General features: G+C 39.6%; 1 protein-coding gene across 1 annotated transcript in view; it reads right to left on the bottom strand.

Moving 5' to 3' along the window:
- The window catches only part of LOC117427614 (polypeptide N-acetylgalactosaminyltransferase 9-like), a 49,401-nt gene extending 31,908 nt beyond the window's left edge, over positions 1 to 17,493 (bottom strand). The window contains exons 1-3 of the mRNA XM_058994124.1: positions 16,422 to 17,493; positions 8,804 to 8,984; positions 307 to 473 (exon numbers count right to left, since the gene is read on the bottom strand). Coding sequence (XP_058850107.1) covers positions 307 to 473; positions 8,804 to 8,984; positions 16,422 to 16,662 — 589 coding nt within the window. The 5' untranslated portion in view covers positions 16,663 to 17,493. The remainder of the gene's footprint in view (positions 1 to 306; positions 474 to 8,803; positions 8,985 to 16,421) is intronic.
- Between the last annotated feature and the right edge of the window lie 7,044 nt (positions 17,494 to 24,537).

Raw genomic sequence — 24,537 nt, 5'->3', positions numbered from 1 at the left:
GTTTGATTATAGTGATCACATTTATAGCACCCCCTCTATCAAAGCTGCTTAGGTCTGCTTTCAGAAATGTGTACTGCACTTTGGAGGAAAGACCTTGATGAACCTGAGGAATGATTCACCATTGATTTCAACCCTAACAGATATCAATAAAGACCCTTGTCACTGTTGGACACAGATGACGAAAAGACTAAATCAGGGAATATCAAACAGACACTAAGGGTGCTAAGATTGATCAATACTAATGCCGGTGCTGACTGAGGAGCTGGGGATGAATTGGGGTTTGACCCGATGGTGAGCTGGTCTTACCGCTGTCACTGTTGTCATCCACCAGAATGATCTCCTTGAGGAGCTGTGGTGGAGTGTGGTTGACAACGCTGTGCACAGACCGCAGGATCACTGATAGAGCCTCGTTCACAAAGATGAAGACCACAGCCATCTGAGGGAGAGCACTTGGGTAGGTCATCTGCTTGCACCTGCGAGGACAGAAGAACACAAATAACTAACCAATGAAATACATACATAAATACATCGACAAACGAATAAACTAATAAACGGATGGCTAAATGAATGAATTCCATTTGACAAACACACAGTGGATTCCAAGAACCTCAATCACTTTTAAATGGAATAATATAAGCTTTGCATGCAGTAGATGCGTGGGTGTGCCGCATTGATGTGAAAGAAACACAGAGCAAACTCTAAGTCCCTCCACTGGGTCAAGGGTAAAATGGGAGCAAAACCCACACTTGCTAATTGGTCAGGTCCAGGTGCACACACCATGCAAAGGAAGATCACACTATGTAGTGGGCTTCCTGGCTGGGTCTGCTTCCATGCTGTTCCACTGAAATAGCAACCCTGACCAGCTGTTGGGTTATATAAGCAGCCCACTGTAGCTGTTAATTATGTCGCTGAGTATTAACACAGGATTGGTTGTATTCATGATCCATACACTGTAGTGGTTGAAAGTTTTGTGGGCTGTGTTTTGTCTGATTACCTGTAATAAGAAAATAGAAACTGCTAATGAGGTCACAAATGAAAACTTGCAAGTAAAGAGTCTTTGCAGAGAAATCAATCCTGCTTGATTGTTGTTTTTGATCCATGTAAAAACACAAGGCACAGGGTCAGTCCATTACAAACCAAAGAGTGCTCCTTTTTCGAGGTCACATAGCCAGTTTATTTCACTTGGTAATTATGTTGTCCTTGGAGTAACACACAAAAACAAGACCACCGAGAGATTTTTTTTTTTTTTGCTGCTTTCTACTGAACCGAATAATGAAGTTACATCATTCGGTTATTGAAAAACACTTTACCTACAAGCAACATTTACTCTGTATTGATTCAGAATGGGTTTCAATACAGTTAGGTTGTGTGTGTGTGTGTGTATTACCAACAAGAAAGCACATTTAATATTTTTAGATTTTTAGTAATTTACTATATGATCTGCAATAACTGATAAAGTCTGTAACTAACTAACTAACTAACTAACTAGAGATTTTAAGTAAACTGTATGTGAAGAGGGGAGAGTGGGAGATATGAATGAAAAATTAGGGCGTGCTTCCTTTAAGATTTGTAGCACAATTGCTGATGTTAATGCTGGACACAAGCTGCCTACCCCAGTAAAGATGGTTGCTATGTTGTTGGGCTGCATTGCAGTGTGGGTTGTGTGTTTGTGTCGTTAGCTCAATCAATGTGGCTGTGTCGAGTAGAACAGGGTGTGTGTGCTGCAGTATGAGGAATGGAAACATGTTCCCCCAAAAAAATACACAGAAAAAAAAAAGAACTAAACCGTCGGTAATATTGAAAGAGGACTTGCAAACACATGTTCTTTGCACAGCTCTCAGTATAATTGCACACCTCTTTGGATTGTGTGAACAGAAACACTCAGTGCTAACAAAAGACACGGCTGCATGTTCAGTTACTTTGACAACATTTGGGCAGCTTATTTCAGCCCAGCTGAGTATATCTGTGTCACACGACTGTGTTTTTTTCCTTCATCATTGCTCAGCTCAGCTCCCAGAAAAATAAACATGTCCCATCTTAACAGTGAAATAGATGTGAACAGCACATCAGCAATGCAATACAAAAGCAAATAATACAATATTCAAGCAGTCTATACAATATTTCACTTGGTGCCAAAAAAGAAAGCATTACTGTAGCCCTCAGCTTAGCGGTGTGAACCAATTAGACTATATTGTGACTACTGTCCCCACCACTGCCATGTATACTTTGTCTCAAATTGTTCCCATTAGAGATTGCACAGTGGTCCAGTGGTCTCAGCCATTGTTTAAAGGCATTATGAGAAATGGCAGCATTCCTTCTCTAAAAGCTTTAGAAAAAGTAAATCAATCCTCTCCAAGGTCCTCTTCCAGTGCATGTTAGATGTTGCTGATGCTGCTAAGCGCTGAAGAAATAAAATTGCACTCTCACATTTTTGTTTGCTTCTGAAATTCTTGTTTTATGAGCAATATAACGTGAAACAAGTGGCACTTGTTCATTCGAGTTGCTGTCTACCGAATATCCTTGATACTGAAATAAGATTTAAGATTTTTTTTTAATGTTTTTCTACTACCAACAGCTCCTTACTTTTCCGTGGGCTAACCATTTATCAACAGCTTGTTCACAGAATGGGAAAATGCCACCTTGTTTTCTCACTAGTCCTTTCTGAGCCAATGCATGACTCCGCTGGTGCTTAAGTGATAAGGCATATTAATGCTGCAGCATTGATATATGTCAGGTCTATTCATATTTCACACTGTAGGGTGGCTTTGTTGCTGGTCTAAGTAATTGCTTTTAGAAGTAATTTACAGCAAGCAAAACAGCCTGTTAGGATTTGACCTTGCAGCAGCCTGCTATGATGGCTGCGTTTAAACTGGATAACATGTTATGCCCTCGGAGTAAGGAAAGGACAAATTGGACATGATTTTAAACAAAATAAAACTTACAACACATTTGTGTGGCTGACTAGACTGGGTTACACAATGCATATCGACATGTTTGCTAAAAATCCATATTAGAGTAAAACCTCCATAGTTCAAGCTTCCATTTGATGAACACTGCTGTTGTTTTATCAGCCCCCGGTAGTCTGCCTGTGTGCATTTCTGCTCTGCATTCTTTCTATTTCTGGTGTTTACAATACAGCGCTGTGATTGTATTGTAATTATAATCGGAAGTGCCTTCATTAGGTATATCCTAATCGCTTATCGCTTTGCTAGTGTTGTGTGAGGATTGCACTGCAATAGAACACCTGTCATGTGTCAAAGGTGTTCATCTTTAACATACACACAGTTCATGACAATAACACAGATCTACCACAACATTCAGCGGACACAGCCTGTCAAAATATGAGCCAGAACCACACGGGACCCGGGCAGGATCGTCACGTTTCAGTGTTTGAAGAGGTTCTCAAATTGTGGTTGGGTTTAGGGTTGGGGTTGGGCATGGGGTTGGGGTTGGGGCTGGGGTTGGGCATGGGGTTGGGGTTGGGTTTAGGGTTGGGGTTGGGGTTGGGTTTAGGGTTGGGGTTGGGGCTGGGGTTGGGCATGGGGTTGGGGTTGGGTTTAGGGTTGGGGTTGGGGTTGGGTTTAGGGTTGGGGTTGGGGTTGGGGCTGGGGTTGGGGTGAGGCTTTAGAGTTTTATAGTTCTGTTGTATTAGGGTTAGAGTTAAGGTTTACCCAATACAGTAGCAGTTTAGCCAGCACATGCATTGAGTTTTGGATGTCTTATGGAATACCCCTGCTTGTCAGATTAAAGCAGGTGGGGGTGGATTTGAGGGTCTATAAATAAATACATATAATTATGGATCGTTCGGAGCTGGGTAATTCAGACTCTGCTTGTTTTGTTAAATCGACGGTGAACAGAGGGGAAATAAGTGGCAATTCACCTTCTCTTTCATATACTGTTTTTTGTAATCATTGCATTTCATATACTCTTGAAAGGTTGCCTGCCAGCTGAGTACTTGAAAATCCTATTATTTTTAATTCTCTTCTTTTCAAAGAGCGATTCTTTAACAAGTGTTTTGTCTGTTTGTGAAATAATCTCAGGGTCTTATTAAAAATCAAATGAACAAATTGATTTACTGCACTGAGCATTCAAAATGTATATGTGGCCTGCAGCATCCCGCATGGATATTTCAGTGGTGAAGTCAAGCCGGAAAGAGAACAGAGCCTTGTTCTGGTACTATATATTCTATAGGCAGCTGTGATGTAGGCGAAGTCGCATCTCCTGCATGGCTGTCTGATTCAGTCAATAGGAGCTTCTTCTATACCCAACACAAACACATGTGAAGCCACTCACACACACACACACACACACGTAAAGTAAAGCATGCTGACAAAGATGGAGAAAGACACTTTGTGGAAATCCTTGTAGAAATTAGATCAATGCATTGCCTATTATATGTGTTTCAGTATACCAATAAAATGGGAGTTTGTATAATAATTGTTGTTTGATAAAATCAATAGTTTAGGATTACACCACTGTGCCATTGTAATACTGTATTCTCATAGTCCCTATGAATATTGTCCTCTGTTATATAAAGTTACATTCACTCACTCCTCTGCAGTTTCTGTGCGTTACCGCTCACCTTGCCATGTCAAGCAGCTGGAATGTTTTTTTTTTTATTATTATTTTATTACATAAGGAGGTCTATTTTAATATCTATGCCGTGGTGGTTCTCAATACTACTGGGGATTTCCTATAAGGTGATCTATTGACCCACTAATTAACATTATACAATACAAACAACGAGACATTTCAATAATAAGATCATTAAAATGGACCCCCTGGGTGCATCACATTGTATTTGCATTCACAGTATGCAGATAGCATTATAATATGAAACTGCCCTCAGGCACATGTAGGTGCTGAACCCAGCAAACCAGTTAAGATATGCAGAAGCTTGATGAGTCACATAGCAGAAGCCAAAGCTGCACAACGTTAACTAAAGAGCATCCCTTCATCTTGCAAATAAACACGGTTAACCACATTGAGCAGACTTTAAAAAGCAAACCATACCAGTCCTGGAGGGGTTTTAGGGTTTGTACATTTAAAGAATGTGAAGAGAACTAGAGAGTGGCTCGTCTCTGTGATGATGGAACTGAATCTGTGCAGCAACAAGCAATCATAATCAAATTCCCACCAGACTCGCTCAGCAGGGAGGGCTGTAGGCAGAGCAATAGGGCAACTTACATTCTGAACACTACCTGTCATGCAGCATGATATGCTGTACACTCCACCCACATATCCTGGGCAGGTGCTTGTGCGTGTATATATATATATATATATATATATATATATATATATATATATATATATATATATATATTTAATTACACCTCTTCATAAATCAATAATTTGAAAACCGGATGATATTTTGATCTGCTGATGTTTTGAAAACTGTTCCAAGTCAAGACCACATTGCCAAGAAAACATATTGTCGAATATCATTCTGATGCTATCCTTTTTTATATACATACTTTTTGCTCAAAAGAGACAATTTCCCAATGTTCAGTATGTTTAACATGCCTTTGTCAAGGGATAGTGTGTTTGTAAACAAACAGTGGAGGTGCTTGTGGGCTTTTGATGCCATGGTAACGGCACTCACTTGTTTCTATTTAAATCTACTGATTTGTTTGTGATGTCATTTACTACACAGTTAATGATGTAATGATCTAATATTCCTTTCTATTAAACCTTCAGGCATCATGGTATTGAGTCTATTTATCCATTTATTTCAATTGTAATTGATCTAATTTAATTTCTTCTAAAACTACAAATTGTAGGTTATCCATGTGGTGTTCATGTTTATTAAAGTTCATTTCTAGGTGAGAGGTGGTTCTGTATTCTTCTGTGTAATGCTGTACCTGTCTCTCCTACGGATTTTATTTTGTTACATTTTCAAAATCTACCATAAACAAGGTTGCTAGCGTTGCACGACGTGTTTCTTGTGACTGAATATATATTTTCTCTATTTGCGATTTTACTTTTATCTTTACAAATCAAAATATTATTAGTGTTCACAGGATAACTGTAAAAAATAAGGTAGTAAAATCCAGTCATTTATACAGAGGTAAACATTTACTACATATATTATTGGTACTACTACTACTACTACTACTACTACTACTACTAATAATAATAATAATAATAATGAAAACTAATGAAAAATGTTCAGACTATTTGAAGTTTGATTGTACAAACAGCCTAACCCACATTGTTATCACAGACCATGCACTAGCCAGCCATCCGATTCTGTATAATTACATTACATGCACTAGTCAGCCCTCCGATTCTGATCATTACATTACATGCACTAGCCAGCCCTCCGATTCTGATCATTACATTACATGCACTAGCCAGCCCTCCGATTCTGATCATTACATTACATGCACTAGCCAGCCCCCCGATTCTGATCATTACATTACATGCACTAGCCAGCCCCCCGATTCTGAAAATTACATTACATGCACTAGCCAGCCCTCCGATTCTGATCATTACATTACATGCACTAGTCAGCCCTCCGATTCTGATCATTACATTACATGCACTAGCCAGCCCTCCGATTCTGATCATTACATCACATGCACTAGCCAGCCCCCCGATTCTGATCATTACATTACATGCACTAGCCAGCCCTCCGATTCTGATCATTACATTACATGCACTAGCCAGCCCCCCGATTCTGTATAATTACATTACATGCACTAGCCAGCCCTCCGATTCTGATCATTACATTACATGCACTAGCCAGCCCTCCGATTCTGATCATTACATTACATGCACTAGCCAGCCCTCCGATTCTGATCATTACATTACATGCACTAGCCAGCCCTCCGATTCTGATCATTACATTACATGCACTAGTCAGCCCTCCGATTCTGATCATTACATTACATGCACTAGCCAGCCCTCCGATTCTGATCATTACATTACATGCACTAGCCAGCCCTCCGATTCTGATCATTACATTACATGCACTAGCCAGCCCTCCGATTCTGTATAATTACATTACATGCACTAGCCAGCCCCCCGATTCTGAAAATTACATTACATGCACTAGCCAGCCCTCCGATTCTGTATAATTACATCACATGCACTAGTCAGCCCTCCGATTCTGTATAATTACATCACATGAACTAGCCAGCCCTCCGATTCTGATCATTACATTACATGCACTAACACTGTTGTAACACTTGAATGTATTTGTATTTGCTTGCGATTGTAAGTCGCCCTGGATAAGGGCGTCTGCTAAGAAATAAATAATAATAATAATAATAAATGCACTAGCCAGCCCTCCGATTCTGTATAATTACATTGAAAAGGGACTGTATTATTTTGAATGAGATTTTCACAGATTCTTTGCAAAGTTTCCCCGCCCCCTTTACAAAACCTTTATAGTACGCCGTGGCTCATCTGCAATGGAATGAGGCTTGTGGAAAGGCACAACATTGTTTTTTTTGTTTTGTTTTGTCTTGTTTTGTTGACACACCAGTGGTATCGTGATGAAATGAAGATGCAATGCAGGTCTGTTAATGGGACTCTAATGGGATTTCACTCAGAATGGTACTTTTCTGTAAAGCTGTAAGAAAAATGAATCTTAAAATATATTGCTTACAAATACAGAAAAACACTCTGCTGTTACTCACTGTCACGGAGACAGACGCAAGCTGAATCGAAAACTCTTAAGCTGAATTGCATGAGATGTGAAAACTGTGTTTAAAGACTCATTTTCATCTGGTCCTGTCAACACTGGCGATGTAACATTAATATTTGGAATGGAACTCCTATTATAGGGTTTTGTATGATGTCAGGAAAATGAAGTAGAAATGGTATTTTGATATATATATATATATATATATATATATATATATATATATATATATAAGATATTAGACACTGAGATACTATTTTTCCGTGTTGCTGTTGTGTATTATAAAAAATAACATAATAAAATTGTTGAGTGCCATCCATTTTGAAAACAATATAAAAATACTGTGGTGATTCTGTGCTTCAGACTGTAAACCACATTCTACACACAAACGCAAGCTTGGACCCCAAGTTGGATATTAGATTGTTATAGATTGGATAATACAATCTGCTCCTTGAATAACGTCTATAAAAACTGTATTGCTATTTAATTATTGTTATTAAGTTATGTTATCTTCTTAGAAACATGTATCCACGCTGGATGGCTTTTGGTAATGACATGATACATGGTTCGGACGCCTCTGTGCTCCAGTGTAGGAGCTCCTGCACCAGCCAGCCTTGCCATCAGCTGATAGAGACTTTAACTCAAGAGCATAGCTAGTTAGGAAAGGCCCCCAGCATCTGTACAAAAGAGAAATCAATATCATATCTGATGGGCAACATGTGGAGAGCATCTATTAAACACCCTAGTCATCGAAGAGCACCGCTTGATAGCTCCTGTGCAATTAACTTCTAATTAAGCACCAGCGCGCAAGGTCTGTAACGTGCTATCGGTTTCACAAACTGAAATGAATGAAAATTAGCTTATATGTGTTCTGCTCAGTGTTAAAATGCACATGGTCAGTGTAAAAATGCACATGTCTAAGAATAGGTTACTTTGCATATTGTCAGTCTCCGGTTGTTAAATACCCCTCCTCCCCCGGGCAGTATTTGACAACAGAATCTGATCGTGAGTGGAGCACAGTATTTATAGCACTGGTGATGTCATCTGCCATTAACCAAATGCCAAGCTTAAGTTAGACAAATTCCTAAAAAGGTCTAAAAGTGTATTAGTATTTGGATAAGCAATAGTGTGCCTATGGCTGATTGATTGACTTACTTCTTTGGTCTGTAGTCCGGAATGGATCTGTCCAGAGATATCCTGTCGCTCAGTTGGGCGTTGTAGCCGTATTCTTCATACTTGCTCTCTGATTCATGGCTGTCATCCCTCAGGGTGGCAGCGACTCCTCCTTGCCCCAAACCACCAGGTCCTTCCACTAATCCCATTGGTTTGGCAAGACCTTTAGGAGAGAAAAGATGCATCGTGAAATCTACCTGAAGCCAGAGTGCGTTCTCTGCCTTACGTTACCCAGCGTTAACCATGGCACCATTGTTGGCAGTCATTGTTTGTGATCTTCTGTATTGTACTGTATGACCATGTTCTGAAAGTCCATGGTCTGATAATGAAAATGCATTTTGATCAAGGCTTGCCTGTGCTGCCACACTGTGCACCAAGTATGGTCTGGAAATAGTTCACCGTGGTACATGATTGCTAAACCAGGATTGAACTTGTTTATAGAAATCTAGACATGATATGATATTTGGGTCAGAGTGGAGCTTGCCATGTGGGTCTTCTTTCAAGTGACAGTGACCTTGCATGTGTTTCTATTCTCTGAGTATTTAAAATGGAAGATATTTTAAGGATGTGTCCTAATTAGAGCTTGACTTAAGCAGATTGAGACTCTCACATTGGGTCTTCAAGATGGGTCCTGCCAACATGGCAGAAGTCTGTGACAATTATTATTCTTGACAATAGCTGAACACAACCTGAATACAATTACCGCCGATACCCACAATAAGACATACAATGATTTACAAATCACATGGGATGAGTAATATATGAATGTATAATGTATGAACTGAATTTTACTTTAACAAATCAATCACAATAAGTAACTTACTGACATCAGTGTCTTTATATCTGAGGTTCAGTTCCATTAGGTATTCATCAAAGTAGCTTCCTCATCTTTGTTTTTCAAATTGCAATGATATTAAATATATTAAAAAGCATGAATAACATTACGAACTGTACCAAGATTGTTAGAGGAGGACAGGTTTCTATTGACTGAATGCATTGTGAGCTGTTACTTTAGTCTCGCTCATCAAACACTCATATGAAATAAATATCTCAGCATATTAATGAACGCATCAATGAATACACAATATGTTGATTTAGCAGCAACAGATGATAAGCAGATTTACTGGAGGCAAAATAAACATGATTAATGAATCCCTAAACAGATGAGATCAACCAATCACTGCTACCTTTGATTCTAGATGTGATACTAAATCAGTTACTGCGGTAGGTAAATCTATGACATTCCCAGAAACTTTGATTTCATTCAGATCCCAATATATTTATTAATAAGACATTAGAGAGTAAGTTGTACACTGTATCAACAGCATGTCTTTATAAATGACCCAACGGACATTATTATAATTTTTATATATTGTAAGATAGAGGGTTGTGTGAGACAGCAGGGAGGGGGTTAAAAACCTCCCTGAAGAAAAAATGGCACCTTTTTGTATTGTTTAATTGTATTGCTAGGTATTATCCCCTGCACCCGGGGGTGATTAAAAATTAGAACCAGGTGCAGGGTATTTAAGACGTGCAGCCAGGCTGCACGAGGCTGCTGAGTAGAAGGAAGCAGAAGAGAGGTGCTCTACTTCCGAGCAGTCATTGAAAAGTAAGTGCTGGAGACTTGCGAAGTTTGTTTGTGTTTGTAGTGTCAGGTAAACGGCTTAGCCGTCCTGCAAGTTAGTCAGGGAATAACCTGTATAGTTAGCGCTCCAAGAGGATCTAGGTGTTTATTTTGTATTTTATTTTATTTTTGTGTTTATTAAAAATAGCGCAACCGCGCAAGAAAATCCATTTCAATGTCCTGGGTCGTGTTTTTAAAGGGGCAACGAACCCGAGTGGGTCAAGTCTTTTACAATATATATAAAAATGAGTAGTTTGTACTCTTCAAAAATGCCGTTAACATAAGACAATAGCAGACAATGGCCTTAACAACTCCTGGATTTGAAGGGCGTTTTCCAAACTCTCCAATTCATTGTTAATCAGGTCATTAGTGCAGCAGCTCTTTATTAATCTGTGTCATCACAGAGTGCTGCTGCTCACTCCTGCACACTGGCCTGGCCCCGGAGAGGGGTTCTGCTCTGTAGTCCTTGGTTTTGACCGCACATCCGTCCCAGCAAAGTGCTGTTGTTTGACTCGGTCCCTATCCTGACCAACTGCCTCTTGACAACAAGGGCTCTCCTCAGCTGAGTGTGACAGTTTGATTGAGTAATGTTTGCTTTAGATGGTACGAGTTTAGACAGCCTTTGAGGTGCAATGTTTACGAACATGGTGCACTTGGCTTTTTTTTGAAAAAACAAACAAACCAGAGAGACTTCGTCCAACAATGAATTGATCTGACTCCCTGTTCTTGTACACATTGATCTGTCACATGGATCCCACCTGCTTGAAAAGCGTCTTAACCACTGTACAGCTATAGAGCTTTATTACCTCATCTGACCTGCAGGGTTCAGAATCCCACAACACGGTCCGTTACCACGGCACCATGTGTCTCCCTTGATGCTTCATGACACTGTAAATCAATGACTCGCTGCAGTGCTGTATCCCAGCAGAGCATCCCCGCTTCAATGAACACAGCGGTGTTAGAGCACACAAGTTGAATGTCAAAGCATTCCACAGGCAATGTCAACGGCAGTGAAATGCGTTGATCATTACATTTGTAGGAATTTCTACAGTCAAAAAAAATCATAAAGATGTATGGTTGGGTACAGCAATTAACATACAGGTATAGTCCTTTTTTATATTTAAAATAGTTCCAAAATTGAGCTTTAGTCTGCAGTCTGTCAATGTCAATCTTTGGTCTTTTTTGCATGGTTAAAGACAATTCAGTTCTTTGAAATATATTGCCTATAATTTACCCTCTGGAGGTTCACTTAGTTTTAACACAGCTCTGCACTAATTAGATAGGAAAGAACTGGTGTTATTGGCAAGTCAGTCAGTTAACTAGGTTTACAATAAGGAATACAAGAACACACGTTGTTCGTCATCATTTTTTTATGGCAAATGAAGTATGGCAATCACTGCCTGACAATTGCCCATAATGTAAATTCTTTCCCCTGACGAAGCTTTGGTAGATCTCCAGCTCTCAATCAAGGGGTAACTGCTCGAAGGGCTATCTCAGCTATGAAAAGGTCATTTATACCTCTGCCCTTGTCTTTCAATTGCCTCGTCAGTAGTAAGGCCTAAGCCATACAGCTGACAGTGAAAAATAGATACCACATTGCTCCCAGATACTGGAAGGCAAACACCACAGTTTGTATCAAGAAGAGTGACCCTCTCACTGTGCATGATTGAGTTCTGCAAAGTTACTGCCTCAGTAGGTGGCTCTGTATCAGCCTAAGCAGACATGCAGGCTTTCCACAGGCTGAAGGGCATGCTAGCGTAGCTCACTGCTCTACAGAGCTTCTGCTCATGATTATACTTTGTAAACTATGATTGATTTGGGAAAGATATTAAAACATGTACAGTAAAACTTCCTGAAGCTTCAATAAACTGAGCGATAGAGATCATTCTTCTGTTCTTTAGGGTGTTTAACACACTCAGTCACAATCAAGGGGGGAAACAAAGACACAGGTTGGGATTTGAAAGACTGCTGCCACTTTACAGTAAGTACTTCTTTATGTGAAACATACGGGTCATTATTTCAAATGCATTGGTGTTGCATGCTCTCTAATGTGGTGTTTCAGGTTAGAACAAAACGTTGAATTTAATCATACATAAGAAGAGGCACAGGGTGCAGGCTTGCAATGATGTGATCATGCCTGCTCCTTCTGTGATGCCAAGCAGTACTGCAGGATTATGTGGTGCTTCAAATTAGATAACAGGATTTATTGCTGCTTTCAATGTGCCCGCTGCCTGGCTCTGATTGAATCAGTTAATCAGAGTTTTATTGGTTAGAGCTGAGATTTGAGTTCAGAGCTCTGAGTCGTAGTTCATCCACCCACCCTTAACCCAGTAATAATTAGAATTACTAAGCAGGTTTAATAATCATAGACATATTCTTGAAGCAAGTGCACAGTCAATGACAAACTGGATCCAATAATTTTACAGTATAAAAGTACAGAAACAACAGAACACACCTGAGCTCGATGTGCCTTTGCTTTTGCTCTGCTCTGCTTTGAAATATGATCCAGAAAGTTAGAATGCTTTGCTCACATCCTGTACTACTCTGTATCGCAAACTTGCTTGACAAAGACAAAGTAGTGCATATGCAATTAAATTTGCATTGCTGACTCTTGTTAAGTTTACTTACAAGTGTGACCATTGGATAAGGAACACAAGCTCCTGCATGCAGGGAGCTCTGTGAAGTTGGGATTGTGACAGCACTGTATTATCAACAGCAAGGCTTGTGCATTCATATTCTGTACAGAATCCAACTATCAAGGTGTTGGCAATATTAAAAAAGACTAGCTTCCCCCGAGGGGATACAATGAGGGATGCATTCGCTATTTGTAGGACACGCTGTACTCTAGATGAGCCCTGTAGAATATACCTCGCTGTTCAATGCTAGAATAAATCTGTGCATGCAAACCTGACTCTCTGAGATGATAAATATTTATGAAACGGATGTGCTCAAGGCGATCTTGTTGTTTAAGAACGGTAAATTATGATTCCCTTAAGAATTCTTTAGTGGCTAAAATGTGACCAATCCATATAGCATTCATGGCAGTAAAATGGCTTAATAAAGAATGGTTTTATTGCTCAGCAGAGCAATAACCCATGAGAACAGGTCACCAGGCTAACGATTCTCCACCTGCAGTTCAATTCTGGTTAATAGCCACCTGTTAATAATGAACGTCTCTAGCGTTTCTTTGTCTGCAGTCCCGATTTAGAAAGCGGAGATCCGGGCGTACCACCCTGTTGAAACCTGTTTATAAGACAGCATCCTCCAGTCCCACTCACCCAGACCCTGAATGCTTCCCTTGTCAAGAATATAAGGGTGGTCACCAAGTACACCAAGTTACAGCCTTTATGTGTCTTCAACTGAATCAGCTGTTAGACAGCAGGCTATGCTGTGAATCAATGGGAGCTTTTGTGACATTTTTGTGCTTATCCAAACTGCACTGTGTCCTGTTATTGCAGGATAGCATAATTTGGAATCCAAATGAAATGGAATAACAGAAAGGATTCTGGGGTAGATGTACTAAAGTGTTGCAGCTGTCGCTAGAGTCGCAAACAAGTTGCAAGCGAGTCGGAAGTCTAGGATGAAATGTACTAAACAAGCGCAATGCTGTTAGCAACATTTTAGGGAATGCTTTGCGGCAGCAGTTTTTCTTTGTGGTTCAACCTTAGATGAATATGTAATTATGGGTGTTCTTGTATAAATTCACAAAAAGGGTTGGGGATAGTGCAAATGAGGGTTCTCAAATATTATAATGAGATGTACTAAAGCTGCTGGCAATTGCAACACTTACAATTGCATTAATTTGTTAAGAACTTTTGAAAGCATGTTTTAAACAGTCAAAATTGTTGCTGCATTTCCCAGTCTGCTTTTTCTTGTGGGTTGCCATTGGTGCTGAATGCATTTCTGAGGCGAACACCCAAATACCTATTTTCCCATCTTAGTACATCTACCCCTTTGTGTCGTGTACAATATGCAAGTATGTCAGTAACAACATGGAAGCAAAAAGCAATGGACTTTGCACTGGGTAATATATGTGAGTTGACACACACTTTGACTGGCACTGGGTAATATATGTGAGTTGACACACACTTTGACTGGCACTGGGTAATATATGTGAGTTGACACACACTTTGACTGGCACTGGGTAATATATGTGAGTTGACACACACTTTGACTGGCACTGGGTAATATATGTGAGTTGACACACACTTTGACTGGCACTGGGTAATATATGTGAGTTGACACACACTTTGACTGGCACTGGGTAATATATGTAAGTTGACACACAAGCTTGTATCATAACTGGTTCGTTTCATTACTTGGTCATAATTGTAATGTCATCAATTCTGATTTACTCTAGCTGTGACAATGGTTATCTAGCTAGCATTATACAGTGGAGAATTTATGAGGAGAGATAAAATGAATCCATCTGCTTTGACAGAGAAAACAGTTAAGTGAATTTATATGGAAGACAAAGAGAGGAAATGAATGGACCAGCCAAGCATAGGATGTCAAGGACTGAACATAAAGCATCTTCTTTAACCTGCGTCGGTATTATGAGTCGATACATTACGCAATAATAAAAAAGTCAGAGCGTTCCTGTTATACAGATACTCTGATTCTCTATTACACACATGGAAGAGGGTTTCATGCCAGATCAGCTTTGAAAAAGCTATTTCTGAACAGAGACCAGCAGTGCAAACATCTTCTACGGAGCTCTGAGCATTCGCAAAGGGTTCTTGAACACTGTGCAAAAACCATGCAGTCAGATGAATCAAGCTTTCACCTTTCAGAAATGAGTTCAGGAATGAGTTCATGAATTAGGTCATTGATTAACCATACAGATGGTCATGTGACAGCATCTATATACAGGGGTAGTGGGTGGAGAGAGAGAGAGAGAGAGAGAGAGAGAGAAGAGAGAGAGAGAGAGAGAGGAGAGGAGAGAGAGAGAGAGAGAGAGAGAGAGAGAGAAGAGAGAGAGGAGAGAGAGAGAGAGAGAGAGAGAGAGAGAGAGAGAGAGAGAGAGAGAGAGAGGAGAGAGAGAGAGAGAGAGAGAGAGGAGAGAGAGAGAGAGAGAGCAAGGTTTTACATTAAGCTCAGGGTCAGTTTAATGGGAGCAGCAGTGATAAGCCGCAGGCTCATTTGATTGGATGCACACATCATCACATCGTTCCCCTAGTGTATCTGTAATGTTCACATTCATTCAATCACTAGATCTTGAGCAGTTTTATAGCTTTCCAGTAAATGTATTTTACGGAAACGGCAAAGCATTATGATGACTGGCTCCATCCCAACACAAGACTGATCACAATGTCACCCTCTAAGGATGAAACGTCAATGTTGCCCTAACCAAACTTGTACAGTACCCTGTTAGTGGGGTGTGGTGTGGTGGTGTAGTGGTATAGAAGGGGCACTCAGTTGTAGGCATGTTAAACCAAGGTCCTCTCTATTCTGGAGACATTCACGATCCTGTGGCACTAAATTACATTCCATTTTATATATGTTATACTTAATATTTGACTGTAAGTGCAGTTAGATAAATATACTTGTTAAACAGTGTGGCACTATACACTACACAACATGTTCTTCAGCCTGAATCCACCAGAGCTCTAACACAAAACTACAGTAGCAAAGACATACTCTTATTGTAGTTATTTAATGTGTTTATGTGTCAAACTACACATTTCAAAAGCATGGATTTGGTATGGGCATACTAATATCACTGACGGGAAACATGTGTCAGTCTACAGATTTTTTAATTTCTTTAAATTATTTGCATTTTTTGTATTTATTTATTTTATTACTATTTTTTATACACCAGTCTCCTCAAAGTACCACAGAATCCTTAACCTGGAGAAACAAAAGGTGTACAAGTCTGCCTGGTACAGTGCAGTAGCTTGTTATAATTAACGTTGTTATAACTAACCTCGATATTTAAATGATACTATTTCATTATAATAATCTTGAATCCCGTACCATTTAGTTGGTTGTAGACCACGTCCTCCAGGTGCTCCAGTCTTTGAAGGATGGACTGTTTGTCCACTAAGTTGCCGACCTTGGCGTTCCTGCTTCGGATCCTTTGATCGGAGCTCCTTCCGACCTGAACGAGCTCCTCTGAGCGGTCCTGGATCCTGCAGTACACCGAAAACAATATAATCCCCACGAAAACCAAAATGTTAACAGTCAGCAAAGTTTTGATCTTCCGTGCCACCGCCATGAAACCCGGCAAACATTCAACCAAAGGGCGTACACAGCCTAAGAAGCAGAAGGAAGAAAACAAACACGCAAACAAACTAACGAAGATGAATCCGATCAATTCAGATGAATAATGTATAACTAATGTACAGCTGCTATGCCAGGTAAGGCTTGAGAAGCAACAACAGCAGCCTGTCCGGTTGTCTGCACACAGCGAGCGCTATCCTTTCAGCACCACGCCGTTCCGGAGGTTCCACGCTGCACGCTTAAAGGCTAAAGGTTGTGAAAAAGGGTGTCATCAAAATATCGTATTTCTCCGACTGTAGCAAAACAGCGTGTTGTCTAATTAAAACACAACTTCAAGGTGAATGAGGTTGCTTATTGAAACACTTTTCTTTCCCAGCATGTCAAATTCCGTATCGCCAACACACCCTCGCCTGCACGCAGTATGGGTTTACACTGTGACAAAGGGTCCCGCTGTCCGTATTGCGATGCACAAATCTCAGAGAGAACAGTTGGACCCACGGAGCAAAAAATAACGCACAAATGTTTTCATATCCAGCTTTTAAAAAAAAAACATCAGTTGCATTGCAATCAAAGACTGTCAGTCCTATGGCTCAGAGAGGCGTTTTAATCACACGATCCTTTGCAAACTGCTTACGATTTCAACACAATCCTTTTTTTTTTTTTTTTGCTTTGTGTTTTTTTTTGCCTCTAACTCCTAGCACACAGGGTATGCAACTGGGCGTCAACAGAAGCAGTTGGTTTGTTCATTTTTGCAGAAAGTTGAAGCAGGTCTGTGTTTGGATGCTGTGATGTGTTGGTGCTGCTGCTGATTGCTTTCTGCATGACGCTTCAACCGCTGCCTGCCCTCTCTCTCTCTCTCTCTCTCTCTCTCTCTCTCTCTCTCTCTCTCTCTCTCTCTCTCTCTCTCTCTCTCTCTCTCTCTCTCTCTCTCTCTCTCTCTCTCTGCCTCTTCCAGTCACTAGCATCCAAAGCACTACTGCACAGTGACGTTTACAGAAGCACATTCATAAATATTCAAGGACCTTTTTCTGAGTCCATTTACCGTGCTCGTAGGGATTCTAAATAGGAAAACATCCTAACGGTGATATACAACTACAACTAGATACTGTACACCTACTGCTAAATGTCCGCTCACTACTACTACTACTACTACTACTACTACTACTACTACTAATAATAATAATAATAATAATAATACAATTCTTATTTTGTACACAGCACAAAGAGCAGACACATTGATTGAACTTGATATCAGCTAATACTAAGTTGCATGGGCTTCATTATAACTGCGCCTTTCCCCCCTGGTACTAAACACTCTATTGGTACAGTAGGCTGACCCAATCCACACAATGCAGCAGGCACGCATGCTCATTAAGCAGACAGGGGTAACATGCATTGCATGGACTGCCGGTCAGCTGCGTCTAGTTAGGTTTGCTGGAGGTTGTCGTGTGATGTATGGTTTGGTTTGTAGACTGATGGCCATTTTCTCGCAGCCCTTATATGGAATACATTGATATACAGTACAATACTGGAAAATGGTGTGCACTACCTGGATCATACTTACATGCAGATACTACTTACATGCAGAGACAGTACATAATAGTACACATAATAATAATAATAATAATGATAATAATAATAATAATAATAATAATAATAATAATAATACACTCAAATGCTATAAATAAAGTATATACCTTTTGCATTTGCACTTGCTTCAAAAATAGATCTTGCTACAAAGCAATGACACACATGTTCAAATCCAGTATGCACATCCAGTTATGTGTTGTTTCTTTCTTTCATATTTCCACCCAGTCACTCTTGACTGTTTTTTCTCAGTCACTTCCTATTTTATAGTTATATAAGAACATAAGAACATAAGAAAGTTTACAAACGAGAGGAGGCCATTCGTCCCATCTTGCTTGTTTGATTGTTAGTAGCTTATGATCCCAGAATCTCATCAAGCAACTTCTTGAAGGATCCCGGTGTGTCAGCTTCAACAACATTACAGATTACTAATTGCTTCACTTGGTATAGTGGGCACCATTGCTATAGTATTTGAGCGATTGTTATTTTCTCATGTACATCGATGGTGATGAGCCACAGAGGATTGCTAATGGCTTGAAATGGAAGAAAACCTCAATTACCCCATAAGTGACTTATAAAAGTGTTTCCACCTGCCTGGGATTAATATGGCATCCCTCCAGAAAGAGATTTGGGTTTTTTTGTTCCACAATGGTTTTAGAGATGCAAACATCTGTTGATAAACATTACATTGGCTGCCTCTGGGCCTCCACTACCATGCCACTGGGGAGCAGATATGACATCAGGAGACTTGAATAACATTGGAAACAGCTTTCTTATCAGAGACAGACTTCTAACAGGATTCCTGGTAGGATGGGAGGTTGAATAAAACTGAATGCAATGACATATTTCACTCAAGGCATTCTGATAACATCCTAAACCAGGAGACCCAGGCTCAATTTGGGGAAGTCATTGGAAACATACAAATAACACACGCTATTAATATCAATTAACTTACTGAAAAATTGATATCATTAAATATTACTGAACCTGTAACTTTAAATACAATTCCATGTGAGCAGGATCAAATATACTCAAATCCTACATGAATGATGACTAATAATTACTGTTTGGTTAGAACACATGCTGTCTTCTTCTAAAATGTTGAAAGTTTTACAGGAAAGGATCGAGTGAGTTACCCAGGGAGTTGATTTGGATTACCAGAATTCCAATTCTTGTCTCGGTAATCTTAGCTATCCAGTGGCAGAGCAAGGACTGCCCTCTCCCCTGTTGGGTATTTGAGTTTACCCCTTCATTAAACAATGTCCTTGGATTCCTGATCTGATTTGTTTAGATTATCACACCTTCTTCTAGCCTGAAGACTTCCCAATGTGTTTCTACACCCACAAGCTATTAACTTAACCTTGGATACAAAAAAAGAAGAAAAATAACACTAGGTCCAAGGGCAGCGAGATCAATAATAAAAAAAAAATGAATTGGTTTGCCCATTCACTTAGAATATCAAATGTAAATTCATATTCTAAGGTTGAGCTGATAAGAAAGGTCAAGCGTGTGAGTATTATCCATCAATTAAAACCTTTATTTATTCAGATTCGTCAATTGAGAACAAATGCTCATTTACAATGACGACCTGGCAAGAGGCTCACAACACCACAGCAAACAGCATAGAACACAATGCAAAAGTAACGAAAACGAAGCAGATGTACTAAAAATAAACAGTAACTGTCTTTTTAAAGCTTCTGAATATGTCATGGTTGTGTGTTTACTGTTATGGACGATTACAAATAATAAAAAACATGTTGCTGTTGTAAAATAATATTGTGGTGGTTTTTGAAAAACTTCCATGACCAAATGCACATTTCAGCATCCTCAGCTAAGGTCATATTTAGTTTTACTGCGAGTCCATGCATTTTGTTATAAATTATTGCAGAGGAGGAAAACCCTCTTTCTCAATGTGAGTATGTGTTGAGATAGTGATACAGTGTGCATGATGATTGGTGTGTTCTCAACTGAGTGCCACATGTATCCACTTATCCTTCCATTTCCATCTGCAATAACTCACTTGTTTGTTTTTTCCCAGCATGCATCTTTCCTGAAAGCCTTGTTAAATGATCTTGTTAACATACAAAATGACCTCAAGTCAGCAGCACCTGTGACCTCCAATTATGCTTGTCACTATCTAGAATCAGAAACGGTTATTAGGCTGTCGTAGGAAAGAGCGGAGCTCAATATATTGAAATGGAAAGGCACAAGAGATAAGACAATGAAGGCTTCATGAAATGTCTTTGTTTCCAAAGCATAGACCCCCCCCCCCCCCCAACAGCAGGTCATCACTGTTATAGACTGAACTCTGACATCACTTCTCATCCTCTTTCATTGTTCTTGGACCTGACGTCAAAAAACAACATTATTTTGTTGGTAGGTGTATAATTACCCATGTGCTGGTTTCCAGTGTTTCAGCGTGTTTGTGTCAGTGGTCTCCGGAGCATGTCTCTGTGTTAGTAATACAGTAGTAGGAATTTGGCTGACAATGTCTTCTGAGGAAGCATCATGAAGACCCCCCTTCCCCAAAGCAATGTGTCAGATTGTATTTTGCACCCCATTTGGAATGATCACTTTGAGGATTTAAACCAAGGAGTTTTCCATTTTAAATCCAAAAATATATAAATCGACTTTTCATGAAAGCAACATTTGTCTCATTTTGTTTTTGCTCCCCATTTGCAGAGACCACTTAGGCTTGGGATTTTTCAATTTAAAATCCAAAAAACATTTAAACAGAAACATGATAGAAAAGGAACTTAAGTGACAGAAGAATCCTGCTTTCAGCTTATTGTACCTTACGACGCACATAACTAGAAAATTGTTTTTCTGTGAAAAAAATAAATACATAAAAATGGTTTGGTTCAATTCCCCGGGGGTCACACTGTATGTAATATTTACCATTGGAACGTGTATCCCTTGATATTCTGCTCCAGAGCTGAACCGATGCGTAATGGATCTGCTGCACCTATTAGGGGAACACTGCACACTGCAACTCACATACAAGAAGTTTTTTGATTTTGAAACTCAGGCTGGTTTTGAGCTTGGTCTGCGCTTGTTGAATTGTAGCTTTTGTGAGTTCCGCTCTGCAGGACTTCAGAATGCAATGTTTGATTTCTCTGCACGCTGCCACCATAAATCAGAGCTTGCATTTTAAAACACTGAGCCGTGGGCTCTGGAAACCAAGAGCAACGGGACAGCTTTTAACAGAAGACTACAAAAACAGAAAGAATGTTAACCGCTGCAGTTTAACTACGAAAAGCTGTGAGTAATAACTGGGGACATAGACATCACAAAAACAAGCCAGCTATGAAATCAGAATTAATGAGGAAATGTATCAACAGCAACATAACACCCTGAATTACAAGGTGTTTATATTAATGGAGTGAAAACTGTTGAGAGGGCATGAGCATTACTGACAAAACCGGATTCATGGCAGAAGCAATTATGTGTTACAAGTGGACGGTACTTTGATGGGAGAAGTGGTGCAGGTAATTAGGAAAAATAATGAAAGTGCTAACTATAGGAATAAATCATCACATCAGAGAAACTAATAAAAGACAAAGAGGACAATGGACAGTCATTATTATTTGTCATTAATTACGGTTAATGATTAATGGTACTAAACACCTATAGGCATCCCAATTGATCTTGCTGCAAACAGCAGAGGCAGTTTAATAAATGCTGTACGAGATGAAAGTTCCCAGGTATCGCTGTGGGGCTTTTTACCACACTGGTTCAATAATCACAGTGGTGCTGGGAACACAGGAGGGACGCTTTATGGGCAGGCTCATTTTGTTCTTCCCTTTCAATGTACTGTAAATATCAAATGTATTACACATTGATGCCATTTAGTGGAAATAACAAACCTTTCGACTGTCCCAGTGTCATCAGTGGTGGACGAAATGACATTTGGACTATGCAGAACTGTAAGTCTTTCTTTCACAATCAAAGCCTTGATCTCTGTGATCCATATGCATCTCTCTTTCCCAAGTGCTTCTTGACTATCCACCTGTAGTGTCTTCAGGGACCAGATGTCCCGTAATGCCCTCTATCTGTTTTTGGAGGAACATGTTTGAATTTCAGTTTGCAGAGCAGCTCCATTTCTCAAAATGGCACCCTTTTTACACAGGGTTGGGAAAGTCAATTGAAGTGAATTCCACTCTATTTGATTAATGGCGGCTTGGGGACGGAGTCCTTAAATCTGGACAGTTTCAATTGTCTCACGTAAAACTAACAGCAGCTAATTATTCTAGGTTTGTTTCCCAGGATAATAGCTTTGTGCCTCTTTGTCATCCTATACCTCTGTGTCTTGATGTGTATGTGCACTTCATTCAGAAAGAAATCTAAAATAAGATTTATAAAGCTGTTTGCCCTTTATCAAGATCGGCGATAGAATAGGAAAAGGAATTTGTATTGCCTTAGCAGAAATTGGAAATCTCCCCCTGGTCTCTCACAAATTAAAAGATGTCTTTCACGCCAGGGAATCGACTTGGCTTTTAAGATATTCTAAATGCAGAATGAGGGCCGGCTCTCAATTGTGACCAGTCCACCCACTCACATGCACTATACATGATTCCATTCCGAAATGATTAAAGCCTTTTATTTCTTCAAGGAAGTTGTCAAAAAAATATGCCTACATGTCTGACTAGTCTATAGAGCTGTATCATCTGAGTGAAGTCAGTAAGATTTTAATATAGAGATAACTACCATTTATGTAATAATAATTATATAGCATTCTTAAAAACACATTAAGTCTAAACACATTAGACTTATAAAATATGAACACACATTTTTTTTCCAGTTGCCTCCCAGTCTCTTGAAGTTTCATTGAATAGCACTATACCTTATTTCATTAAATTGAAACTCACCCTTAGTCTTCTGTCAGCCAAACGGCACATCTCGATTATCTTTTGCAGCTTTCTCTAAATGATTTCCGTCCAGGTGGCTTGTGCTGCGTGAACCGAAATCCTTAAGATGATTACAATATAGGACCTTGATATTAACATGCACATCCAACAAACAACACAGTTAGCCCCAGTGAAATAAGCATCGGTCGCTTAGCAGAAGCAATGCAGAGCAGTCTCAGGACACCATTCAGAGCACTTCCAGGCTGCCTGGGCTTGATCAGGGAGTAGAGAGTTCAAAGAGACTAACTGGGGCTAAAAGAACTATGATCAGTGCTCTTCAAATGCAATTATATTTCCCTCAGCCTCCTGACACTCTAATATGCAAATACACTTCATTTCAATTCCTTGTAGCACCGTACGACTTGCATTAGATGGTCAAATTATACATGCAAACTTCTCAACTTATAAACAGTGACTAATGGCAGCGATGCACACTGCTGTGAAATGCAATAAGAATCAAGTTTATTAATCATTTCTTAATGAATTTTGCACCAGTCTTGCCAGTCAGCAGTGTGGAAAGAGGAGTGAAAGCAAGGACTGATGTCCCTGTCAATCATTCAGCATTGATAGTAAATTAATAAGATTTTGGTTTCTACTTCACTTGTAGCAAGGACTGCCCATATTTTACATGCATAATTGTTTACCAGACAATTAATGGGTGACTCAAAAAGTAGCCACTCTGCTCATTACTCCAAACAACTAGGTTCCTTAAGGGAGCAGTCAGATTCGTTGCATACTGCAGCTGCAATGTTAAGTGATTGTTTCACCTTGGGATGTAAGGTTTGGGGCAAGGTTGACTAGACCAGTAGCAGGTTCTGTTTTATTTTTTCCCATTAGAGGTCTGCATGATCTAACTAGCCATACTTCTGAGCAATAGGGAATGCACACTCAATATCTGTCATTTGCAACCTTGATTTCAGTCTCAGGCGGTGCCATTGTAAGGGGTTTATTTCAATTGCACTCAAAGTGATTTAAGCTGCACATTGCTGTTGATTTTACAGGCGCTATCATTTTACTACCTGACAAGACAGCATAATCAGTTATTGCCTTTTCAAATATAAACTTCACCTGTTAGTTTCTGATAACGTCACGACACTGGCACATTTCTAGACAGAAATGAGATACAATGCTGTCCTCCAATGTGCTGCTTGAGAAGATATCGCTGAGGAAACCAGAGAAATAAACCCTTTGTGAAATGATTCCCTTTTTCAGAATCAGCGTCGGCTTGGTTGCCTAAATAAATTCCGCCCTGAAAAATGTGCTTGTGAATTTTAATTGGAAAAGATTTATGAAAGTAATTTGTATACACTTGACAGATCTCTGTTTTCAATCTATCCTTCATAAATACAGTGTGTTTTTGCTGGCTTGATTTTTTA

This window comes from Acipenser ruthenus, chromosome 21 (genome assembly GCF_902713425.1).
Source record: "Acipenser ruthenus chromosome 21, fAciRut3.2 maternal haplotype, whole genome shotgun sequence".
In the NCBI taxonomy this organism is placed as follows: Eukaryota; Metazoa; Chordata; class Actinopteri; order Acipenseriformes; family Acipenseridae; genus Acipenser; species Acipenser ruthenus.
This window is presented reverse-complemented; position numbering and strand designations above follow the sequence as displayed.